The sequence below is a fragment of the Cucumis sativus genome, chromosome 5 (genome assembly GCF_000004075.3).
Source record: "Cucumis sativus cultivar 9930 chromosome 5, Cucumber_9930_V3, whole genome shotgun sequence".
NCBI classification, from domain to species: Eukaryota; Viridiplantae; Streptophyta; class Magnoliopsida; order Cucurbitales; family Cucurbitaceae; genus Cucumis; species Cucumis sativus.
Genome location: NC_026659.2, coordinates 1,923,742 through 1,935,965, shown reverse-complemented (window position 1 = coordinate 1,935,965; position 12,224 = coordinate 1,923,742). Strand labels below are relative to the sequence as shown.

Sequence of the window (12,224 nt, the reverse complement as noted above, 5' to 3'; positions counted from 1 at the left end):
ATTACGTCAAAACCTTATAATATGGTTTTCAAATTGAATTAATCTTAACTATATTCTTTTTTGCTCTTGTAACAAAGCAATACACTGTGAATTTGAATATAGTTTAATAAATATATCTATCGTACATTTATTCTAAATGATAATATATCGATCTCCACTAAAAAAAATGTAAACGGCAAGATCACACAAACTTTCAGTTCATTCAAATTTGATAAGTCGTTTTTTAACTTAATAGTGTCTAATATGTGTTTTTCTTTTCAATTTTTGGTCTGTATATAATAGATATTTTGATTTTCAATTTTTCTATTACATAGAATTTGATATTTTCTTAAAAGAATTAAGATATAAAATTGAAAATTTTAAAGTTTTGTCTTAATTTGTTTGAATGCAAAAAAAAATTATACAAAAAGTGAAATTGAGTTAGTGAGACTATATTAGACATTTGAAAACTTTAGCACATTATTAACACAAATTTGAAAACTTTTTTAGATATTTATTAGATACAATTTATAGTTATAGATTACAAACCAAATAAGTTGAAGTTTGATTTTTTTTTCATAAACTAAACTTATAATAGATTTATTATAGTCTGTTAGTGACCCCAATTTTTCTAGGTTCATGTATTTCTAAATATTATTATTTGATCCTTCAATCTAATTTATACAAAAAGAATTATTTCAACGAACATGCATTTCGAAAAGTCAAACATATATATCAAATTCAACTCTCAATTTGAAAGTTCTTATATAGTCTAAATTTATATCAAAATACAAGAGAAAAAATGGTATAAAATAAGCCATTTTAGAAATGTAACTAAATAGGGAAAAAATACAAAAGAATTATAAATAGTTATATATTTAATAATTTATAAACAATAGTAAACTAATGTGTTTAGCATTAATTATATATGTCTCATAATTTTCGTATTAAGTTTCCTACAAAATAATAATTAAATATTTTACGAAAATGACATCATGGATTTATATGACGAATAGTTTATTGTGGATAGTACTGAATAAAAAAATAGAAAAAAAAGGACTATTAGTTTATTTTTGCTTTTATTACTATCAAATGGCAATGGCATTAAATATTATTTGTTTGTAATAAAAAAAATAATTAGAAGACAAATAAATAGTTTATTTTAATTCAACGTTAATTATTATTAATATTTTGACTCAAAATTTCAAAAGCACTGTGGAAATTGAACCCACCATCTCCTTGTAGTCTTAAGAACATTCAATTTTCACATAGAGGAATTCTCGATCTTATAATTTTCTCTATAAAATATTTTCTTCACAAGAAGCAATCGAAATTAAAAATAAATAAACAAACACTATCCTTTTTATATATATATATCTTCATCACATACATATAATTATTGTTCTACACAATATTTCTGTATATATTTTTTTTTTTTAAAAAAAGAAAGAACTCTATAACACTGCAAAAAAAATCTAATTAAAATAATTAATGTGACTGAGAATTCGAAAATTTGTATTTCGAACCTGTATGGAAGAATTGTTACGAGAGACCTTCACATTGAATAATTTTTCCCTTAAGATCTTCGGAGGTTGATGCGATTAGTTATGAAGTGGGTTGGGACCGGCGGGGACTTTGCGGAGTGAAACGCCGTAGTTTCGGGAAGTGATTTGGTCTTCCACGGCGGCCGGCGGCTGCGTGAATGAAAATGTTGAGGTGGTGGGTGGGTGGAGACTGAGAGAATCGTTTTCCGGTTGTGGGGCGGAGGTGGGTGGACGGCGGGCGGCGTGGAGAGGGGTGGTGGTGGTGAGGAGAATCATGAAGAGGAAGAGGAAGAGAGAATTAGGAGGAATGGAGTTTTGAGAAGCCATTTTTATTTGAGAGAGGTGTTTCTAATTAAGGTTTTTCAATGGAGGAGAGAGAGAGGTTTTTGAGAGTGAATTAGAAGAAGAAGTGAAGGAATTGAAAATGGGAAAATGGGAAAATGGAGAATTGTGGGAAGTGTCATTTTATTAAGGAAGAGCCAGCCAAGTTGTGGGGGCTGATTGTGGATCCAATCAAATATCAATTTCATATGTTTTTAGGTGTTTTTACTCAATTGCCCTTTTGGTTTTATTTAATTTACTTAGCACAATCATTGTTTATTGGTTGTTGTGTGATTAATTAGTATAATAAATGTTTTGGTAGAAAATATGTCATAACTCTAACTTATGCTTGTATTGACGTTAGAATTTCTTGTGTCACGTTGCATCGATATGGTAGAACATCAGCTATTCAAAGGAAAATATAGTTTACTATATGTTGTGGCCAGTCTATAGAAACAAATCTCTCTTTCAATAAAAACGACAACCCTAACACAACTGTTGAAAAAAGAAACAGAGTGTCAATCCATCGTCTTCTTCCAAATTTTGTTTGACTATTATCATAAACCAAGTACACACTTGAGCATATATTAAAATTTGTAGTTGCACTACAACCACAACAATGTCAGATTTTATCTTGCAGGATACATAACTCAACACTTTGAATTAAACTAACATATTCTTGTTCCACTAAATTACCATAAGAGCAAGTAACATTTAATATTATTCTTTGTTATTTATCCTTTCCATTATCTATTACTTTTAATAACTATACCATCTCGTTTATACTTGTTGTAATTTTAACTGATGCGAATCAAGTACAAAATAATTGTTTGCAATATTTGTATTTTTTCCAAAGCTTTTAGCTAGAGATATATGAGTCATTTTATATGTAAAAAAAACAACTATAATTATATTTCTCTTTGTTTTTATTATAACAAACAAAAATGTTTATAAATGGAAACTTTAGAACATTATAATTAGTATATTCAAAATTGAAACCACAGCTATAATTTAATATAATTAAGACTTTATTGTAATTAAAATTGTTAATCAAAATAGTGTGCATTAACCTATCAATAGCATGTGAGAATCACATGATCCACTCCAAAAATAGTTGTAATTTGTTTGACCACAAACGATTATAATTTATTTTGAGGAAATAGAATAGAAGAGGTCGGACCATAGAAAATAATCCACTTATTAAAATATTACAAGCTTTTGAAAAATGATATATGTACTCTTTTAATTTATTTACATTTTAAAACAAAAATAGATACACATATTTTCAATGACGTGTTGAACAAGTTAAATTATAAAAATAATATTTGTACAAACAGTGAATTAATAAAAAAGTCCAAAATACCCCACCTTCCAAAGACGATATACATTTTTTTTTCTTTACACGAATCATTTATACTTTCAAAACAGTCTTTTAACCCTGTTTTAGAGAGTACGATTGATTATCAAATTAAACTACTCCATAAATATAATATAGGTCATTCTAATTAGTTCACGTCGTGGTTGAAATGTAGTGGAAGTATATAACTCAAGTGAGTGATCAACTTGATTCAACTCAATGGTCATAATCTATTGAACGCCTCTACTATCTTATAAATGTTAAGAGTTGTAATTCATTATTTTCTAAAAATATATATTAGTCTATTCTAATGTGAAAACAGAAATTCAATTTTTAAATTAGGTTAAAATAGTGGGAGTGATACCAGAAATCAACCAAAATGATCATAAAAAATTTACTTTTGTTGATTAGTTTAATATCAACAAAATAAACATTTTTAAATATAACAAAAAAAATTAAAGCTATTTACGAAAATACGATTCATCAAATTTTTTATTGCTCGTTTCATTTATTTATTTGCTATAGGGTAGAAATTAGAATGAGAATATATATTATGAAAGGGAAAATAAAAAGAAGTAAGTAATAATTGAAGTCAGAAACCACGTTAGGAACGTTCTGTAGAGAAGAAGTATTCCCCATTGACCCCAAACGTGATATAACGGAAAAGGTGGAAGGGTAATCTGGTCTTTTTCGATATGTTTCTTTTTCTTTTTACTGAAAATATGGTGGGCGTTGACAAATTTCATTGAATTTTTTGGTTGGTAAAAGTGTGGACACGTGTCATCATATATGGACACTTTCCAATGTGTCACCAATGTCCCACGTGGCTCCTCAAACTAAAACAAAACTTTTTTTTTCTTTAGAAAATTAAAATGTAAGTTTAATATTTAATATTTTTGTTATTTGATAAAAATCTTAGTTTTGATTTAGAAAAATGAAGGAAAAAAAAATGCCAAACTTTAACATAAATAAGATTTTATAACTAATTAAATTAATAAAATAAAATAAGAAAACAATTTTCTAAAGCTTGTCAAATCTGAATGAAACAAAAATAGTCTCATTGAATTTGTAGACTATTTTCTAAAAACAATTTTTAAAGTACTTGTAATTGTTAGTTTGAAATCCAATTATACGAAATTGAAATGCTTGTAGTAAACTCGATAAGTTTTTAATTAAATTTAATCTTTTTTTATTATAAAATTATATGCATTTTTTATTTTACTTTGGGAATTTTCTTCTTAATATTTAGTTTGATATTTTTAACCATTCAACTAACTCTATCTTATTAGCTTAATGATAATTCAAAAAAATTATAAAAATTACAATAATATATATATATATATATATATATATATATATAAATTTTTAGTAAATAGCTTTGAAATGCGAAGATAAAAATATTTAAGAAATATTTCGGTAATCTTCCTTTTTGTGAAGTAGAAATAATTTAGTAATTTTTAGGCATACTTTCAATGTCAAACCTTTTAAATTTTCAAGGTTTCATTTGAAACTGCGTCGTTTTCCAACATTTGACTAAAAATCCTTTTGTTTTTTCATTGATCTCAATTATGCTCCAAAATGGACTTTTGTAGCATAGAGTTGTACAAATTTATTTGATATCAATTCTAATTGATCTTACTTTAAAAGTATTGTGATTTACTTCATTAAATTATTGTAACCATTTTATTCTCTATTCTCTATTCTCTTTTCTTCTTCCTTTAATCCTATTCACTAATTACATCAAAAGATAATCTCACACATTAAAACAAAATTAATTAGTAAACCTTCATTATTCCTATCAGGTGAGAAGAGTCAAAATGAAAAGACTATTTGAAGATAAAAGATTTTCCTTTTATTATTTGAAGATTTACCCATCATATAATTTTCAAACAAAAATTGATTTTTTTAGACAAAAAAAGAATTGATTTACACAACACTCCAATGAATCATGGATAAAGTTTAACTTAAAAGTTAATATAGATCACTTGAGAAAACTTTAAATTTCTTCCTTTTCACCATCTTTCTAATATTACTTTATTTCTCTTTCCAACAATGGAATAATTAAGTTGTTGAATATAATTATTATTAGTATTAGATTAAATTAAATATTATGCATATATATATATATATATTATATAAGGCAGTTTTGTTTGAAAATTAGGAAAAGAAAAAAGAGAGAAAAAAATGAAGGGAGTAGGAAACAAAGGGGTTTGAAGAGTCTGTTTGTTGGGTATTGAAATGGTGTGTTTGTCTTTTTTATTATTGTTATTTGTTATTGTATTAAATTAATGGGACCCCTTTTTTGGGATTTCATTATGATACCTTTCTTATGCATTTAAATCAAATCATCTACACAATTTTATTTTATTCAAACATTTACTAAATTATTATCTAATATCAAATTACAATAATATAATATCAAATTACAACAAAAACCCTTGGTAGCAAACACCACACGCAACATCTTTTCATATCTAAGCTCAAAACATCGGTCCATATGTTACTTTTACCTTTTTTCTTTCACTTAAATCAAGATGAGAAAACTCTTAGGATAAAAATTTATCATTTACTTATTATATTTTTAGCCTATCACAATATTTATAAATATTTTAATTTATTTTATTATATGTGAAAATATATCGAAATACCATTTTGAATGAAGAGACAATAATGTATACAGATTTGAACTCATGATATTCTACACCAACTTGTTCTCTGAAATAATCTTAAATCACTGATCACTAGGTAAATTTAACATAATATTAATAAGGTATAATGATCAATGTATTTCAATTGTATTTAATTACTCGAGTGAGTGTGGAAATCAAATTGACTTGAAAATGGATATATTATATGAAAACATTCTATTTTAGAAAAAAATATAATTGATGATTTTTTTTGTAAAAATATTTTAAAGATATTTTTAGAAAAACTCTCTCCCAAATCAAGAGTGAGGGTGAGGATTTTTAAAATTAGGTCAAGATAAGTCAAATACATAAAAATTGTAGCATCAAGAAGATTTAAGAAGTTCAAGTCTCTGATTCGATAGAAAAATTAAAATAACCTAAAATCACTTCTTCATTTCAAATTCAAATCGATCTCAATAATGTATTACACCAAACTTTAATAAAAAATATGAACCAAAATTTATATATAAACCCTATTAGAATGTATTAACAAAATGATATAGGATTACATAAGCATAGTGGATAATTCTTGTTTATTTTTCCAATCAAATATTGGATAAGTTAAAATATAATGAAAGTAAGAAGTTGAAAATGTCAAATATACCCTTTTGTCATATTTGATAGTATAGGATAGGAATTATATAGATATATATATATATAGAATAAGTTGTGTTTATTTGTTCCAATAATTGAGGGCCACAACAATCCAAAAAGAGGTGGTCTTGAGCATCTTAATTACAACTAAACACATTGATATTTGAATTGAATATGAAAGCAAAATGAGTGATTTGAATGAGAAATTTAGAGAGTAAATACATACCCCATATTAAATTTTCTTTTGCCATAATCACACTTGGCATGTCAATCATTTTTTGGGATAGTTAAGGCTCAAAATCGAGTAATGGTGATAAATTATTAGTGGAGCCTTACACTACTAATAACATACATGAGTATATACATTCATTTTCTAGTTAAGTATATTCATTCGTTTTCTAGTTGATTCCATGGAATAGAATTATCATCAAAGTTGTAGAATTGTAGAGATTGATCTCTTTACCAACTAAAATAACAAACAAGTGACCTATTTTGACTAGAGATTATGCATTCAAGAGTTGTTAATCTTAAATGATTTATTAATTAGTCTATCTTAACCAATAATTGATCTAACAAGAGTGAAAAAGAATTGTTTTTCTTCTCTATCTATAAAATGAATTTTTAAGTTCCATTTCGAAATAAATTAAGACCATAAAGAATTATTTTTCTTCTCTATCACTTATCAGCAAGTAATACCAAAAGGTTTGAAGTACACAGTATGTGTAATATACAGAAAGCAGCAATTGGATTAAATTGTAGTGATTTACATTAGAGCTTCCACTTAAACTTTAGAAAGGAACACAATGACAAACTAATCATCAGTTCTAACTTCTCAGCAGCATTTGTTTAAAATAATAATTAAGCGGAAAAAAAATACTTGAACCATGTCGATAATTAAGAAAACGAACCTGCACATCTTCGGGCAAGCCTTCTATATTCATGATGATTTTGATCTTGCAGTCACGTGTGGAAGATGTGTACCTTGGGTGTCCAACACAAGTTCTCATTCCTCTCCTAATTATCTGTAGTATACAGAAAAGATATCGATGTTCGTACCAGGTGAAAACTACTTCCGAACTCTTATGCCGGGTATATCTTTCAGGCCCATCTTTAGAGCTGTCTTTCGGAAAAGAGCGGGTGGATTTTGCAGGCCAATTGACTCCGAAAATTGTTTTCCAAGCTCAACCAGAGTGGTTTTATCCCTTCCAATTCCCCTGATTGAGTTGTAATAACCTAGCCATGCATGATATGCACCTTCTTTGATGGAGGTATCGATCTTTGCCATCGATTCCTCTACCTGCAAGAACAAACATTCACATCACATATCGCACACAAACGTGAACGAGTTTGCGTTCATGGCAAACTCAATTAGTTAAGCTTTTAGTCTTCTATAGTTCCAACACTGTGCATATAAGGCTTCATTTTACATTTCAATATTGGTTTCTAAAACTTGAATGTCCTCTTCTTCTCTTCCAAAGACAATGAATTTTCATTTCACCTACTGTTTAAACTTTTTAATATCTACCAAAGCTAAGACAACAATAGAAATTCATTGCAACCTTTAGCTTTAATCCTGAGTCCAACTGGGGCAGACGGCGTCTTTCAAGAGGCAGATCTTTTAATTCCTCAAGGAAATATTCCTCCCATGGTGCAATCAACAAGATGCCTTGACCTTCTTTGCCTTCACGTCCTGTTCTTCCAAGACGATGTATATATTGCTCCCTGTCAGATGGTATGCCCAACTGTATATTTCCATAATAATTGCAAAATAATGAGCATTTGGTGGAAATAACTACGAAAAAAAGCTTCATTAAGGCAATTAATACTCCTTTTGTAGGAATGATGGAATAAACCCTAATAGAAAACAATTTAGTTCAAAATTTGTCACAAGCCATCATATCATATGGCATATGGTTGTTAGGAACTTTCGAAGTGGCACTTGATTAATGCCAGAAGCAAGCAAAACTAATCCATTCAAGTAAGAAAACCAAAATAATTTATCAACATTACTTCATTTGCATTTGTACCTGTAAGACCAAGGTAACATCGGGGTAATTCATACCACGAGCTGAAACATCTGATGTAACAAGAATGAGTTGTCTTGACTGTTTGAATTCATCAGAGATACGGGTTCGATAAAGTTGAGGCTTCCTGGAGTGCATCTCTCTGACGTTCATTTTCATTTCTCGGAAAAGCACATGGAGAAGTGATGTTACCATCCCTGTTGTACAGAAAACTATAACCTGAGTGAAAGTAAGAGGTCAGTCTACCCTCTACAAGTAGTTCAATACAAACATGTCACAAAATAAGATGGAGAAGAGCGAAGGCAAGAACTATTCAATCAACCTTGTAATCAGGAGTGCACGAGATATGTTCCTTCAAGAGATGGCATACAATTTGAAAATGAGATCCATGTGGTGCTATTAGACACGACTGCTTGACCTGCATATGGGAAAAATGAAACTTTTTAGTCCTTCACCATTCTTAATGTAGAAAGAAACCCTTGATTTTTCTTACTTTCCAAAAAAGGAAAGGAAAGAAAAGCTTAAAGAAAGGAAGTTTCAACTGACATTATCTTGTTTACCTGAACAGGCGTTTCTACACAACCAATTCCCACATTATTAACAAAAACATGTTCCCTTTTCAAAACTAGCTGAGATATTCGACGAACCTGCAATTCCATAATCACAACCAAGCTTTATGGAGAGTTTTAAAATAAAGATGACTTCTTCCCAAACTTGTAAAGAAGAGAAAATGGACTTACCTCCCTTGGAATGGTTGCAGAGAACAATAGGGACTGCCTTTGGCGGGGCAAACAGTCAACAATTTTCTCAATGTCCTTCCGAAATCCCAAGTCCAATAAGTGATCAGCTTCATCAAGTATAAGCATTTTTAGCCCCATCAGTCGCAGAGATAGGCCAGACCTATTCTCAACATGGTCCAGCAATCTACCAGGAGTAGCAACTATAATCTGTAAAGGGAAGGGAAATGAGAAGAATAAACGTATATTACAGTCACAAAAGTGTTTATCAAAGACCGGAAAGAGAAAAGACCCTTTTCCTCTCTATCTCCTTTTTCTAATAGCCATTAGCCAAGAAAAAGAACTACAAAAATCAACATCTTTAACTGCATGGCATGGGAGTAAAACCTGGCTGGGAAATGATTCTAGTCGTTTTTGATCATCTTTAAATCGAGTGCCTCCGACTAGCGTTTGCACTCCTATACCATCATGGTACTTCAGCAGAACATTTGCTTCTGCAGCAATTTGACAAGCAAGTTCCCTGGTGGGGCAGAGAATCAGAACAAAAATTGGAGGCACCCTTTGATTACTGCTGCTACATGCAGCCTTCAGAACTGCTTCAATGGCAGGAAGCTGTTTATGTTTAATAGAAAAATTGAAACAAAATACCTACTACACTAAACATTGAGTTTTAAGAAGAATTAGGAATGTACCAGAAAAGCAACGCTCTTTCCACTACCAGTTTTTGACTTGACCAAGGTGTCCTTCCCTGCAATTATCAAAACCATGATTTTTCTTTTATTTTAAATGACGACCAGGAAGCTTTAGATCCAACATGGGTTAGCCTCATGGCCATTGGAAGCAAAAATTAATGGGAATTGGAAGGAAGACTTCAAATCACAATGACCGCCCATACAAGATGCAAAATTCTAAAAGTTTACTTGACAATCAACGTTAAAGTGTGTCTTTCGAGTTAGTCGATGTGCATATTAACTAGCCACACACTTACCAATATACACGTACCATGGCATCTAAAAGATTTAGCTTTGAGAGGTGTTCAATTTTTACCATACTTTAGGTCAGATCTACTGGGTCTACGGTTTTCGTTTTAAATTGAAAAGGCAACAATAATGTGGAGGGGAACGAAATTTTTCTTTATTATTTTTTCTCCCAAAAAGATATGGAGAAATGAGAAAGCAATGGGCTTTCGAAAATACCCAAGGATAGAATTATATTTTGCTTGGGATATCAAATTATAACACGCATCGATATCCATATCCAACAAAACAAGTAAGCAGAAACACGACCGTGGTACTTCCACAATGAAAAAGAATGCGAATGAAACAGGGTTGGGTGGTTGAAAAAAAAACGCCAGAAGCTTTACCCAAACTTCGATTTGTATATCAATTTCTAAATTTCCAGTTCCAAAAGAATTAGTGATGAAAAGATAAAACGTAGATGGATCTCATACCTTCAAGGCAAAGAGATAGAGTAGCCTCCTGTACTCGAGTCATTCGAACATATCCAGAAAAAGAAAGTGCTTTGACTGTCAGCGGCGATATGCCACACTCGTCAAATCTGGTCAAAACAAAATACAAAATCACCTGAGTGCATTTATTCACAAAAAATTGATTCCCAATAATGCGGGAAACCGACACGAATACCTTTTCTCAGTGAAAATTATCTCCTCTCTCTTCTCACCTTCTTCCTCAGCTGCAGACTTCTTGCTGAGTTCATATCTAAGCAACTCAACTTGCTCAGCAAAATCACTTTCTTCATCAAACGGTTTTAGAGGTACCCTCTTCTTCATTCTTACATCACACTTCCCCAAGGAAGCACTACTCCCAGTTTTCAAACCTTTCCAACTTCTCAAATCCTTATCCACATTACCAAACTCCTCTTCAGAATCATCGTCGCTGCTCAAACTCCCATTTCTCCAAAATTTCATCTTCCTCTGTGGTACAGCCTTCCTGTCATTGCTAATACCGTTAAGATTTCTTGATTTCGCATTTCTATCAGGGCTACGTGCTAATTTATTCGCAAAAGGTTTTATTGAATCGACACCTGAGTTATAATCCATGTCATCGTCACTCGATGAACTCTCATTCCTTCGGAAGCTCCTTCGACTTTGCACAGAATAGCTCCTACCCTTCACATTATCGCCATTCAATCCCATGTAATGAGACCCTACGAACCCATCATGGTTCTCCGCTAACAATCGCTTGACATCAATGGGCGATCTAATCGAACCACTCCGAACATTTGATGCAATCCGTCTCGATCCTTCGTTCAATGCCGCCGGCCTTGGTAGCGGTGTCTTCAATGGACCGTCATCTTCATTCCACAAATCAATCGCTCCCTGTTTCATGAACCTGTTAGCTAAGTCATTAATATGCTCGCTGGGGCTCTTTGGGGAGTAACTGGTAGAAGGGTCCGAATTATTCTTCGAAGTTTCATGAGCACCAACAAGCTTGGAGCGTATATCGGAACGAATTCGAGCCTGGTAGAGCTGCTTCTCCTGTTCAAGAAGCCTCTTCTCCTTCTCTTTAGCTCTTTTCTCGTGCATTCGCTTCCATTGCCACTTGTTAAGACCACCGGGGAAGGTCCGAGGACCACCACCCATAGACCGCGAGAAGATGAGCTTACATAAAAGACTGGAAAAGGTCCGATGCCGGTCTAGAAGAACCGACGAGGTCATTATTCCGGCGATAAATAAATAATATTTAAGCGGAAGGAGGTGAGGGAGTGTGGGGTTTAGGGTTTAACGAGAGAAGGCTGAAGAAAGAAGACGATCGCAGAAGTTTTAGCTCAGAAGAATTGTAATTTTGCGTCTTAATGTACTTTGGGCCAAATCAATACAAGTCCAGGCCCAAGCCCAAGACCAAGCCTAGCCCATCCTTGGACAAGAAATCAATTAAGAAGTTGTATTTAAATTCTCTCGATAATTATGCAATGTCCATAGCTAACTATAACAAATAATCATAAGAATATATGATGTTGTA

At 31.3% G+C, this 12,224-nt stretch overlaps 1 protein-coding gene across 1 annotated transcript; it reads right to left on the bottom strand.

The window, feature by feature from the left end:
• Positions 1–7,125: 7,125 nt before the first annotated feature.
• On the bottom strand, positions 7,126–12,032 carry LOC101217912 (probable DEAD-box ATP-dependent RNA helicase 48). Its single transcript, XM_004143939.3, has 10 exons — positions 10,887–12,032; positions 10,694–10,800; positions 9,936–9,991; positions 9,631–9,855; positions 9,247–9,453; positions 9,067–9,153; positions 8,829–8,924; positions 8,510–8,725; positions 8,042–8,224; positions 7,126–7,779 (listed from the first exon to the last, which is right to left on the bottom strand). Exons 1-10 carry the CDS (start codon positions 11,918–11,920, stop codon positions 7,549–7,551), a joined length of 2,442 nt encoding a protein of 813 aa, XP_004143987.1. The 5' UTR covers positions 11,921–12,032; the 3' UTR covers positions 7,126–7,548.
• Positions 12,033–12,224: the final 192 nt, after the last annotated feature.

Bases quoted from the DNA above. Each gene is read 5' to 3' on its own strand.
- LOC101217912 (XM_004143939.3), bottom strand. From the start codon at position 11,920: ATGACCTCGTCGGTTCTTCTAGACCGGCATCGGACCTTTTCCAGTCTT. The intron at 10,801-10,886 runs GTATTCGTGTCG...TGTTTTGACCAG, and splicing joins ATAATTTTCACTGAGAAAAG to ATTTGACGAGTGTGGCATAT. The intron at 9,454-9,630 runs GTTTTACTCCCA...TTCCCTTTACAG, and splicing joins TAGAATCATTTCCCAGCCAG to ATTATAGTTGCTACTCCTGG.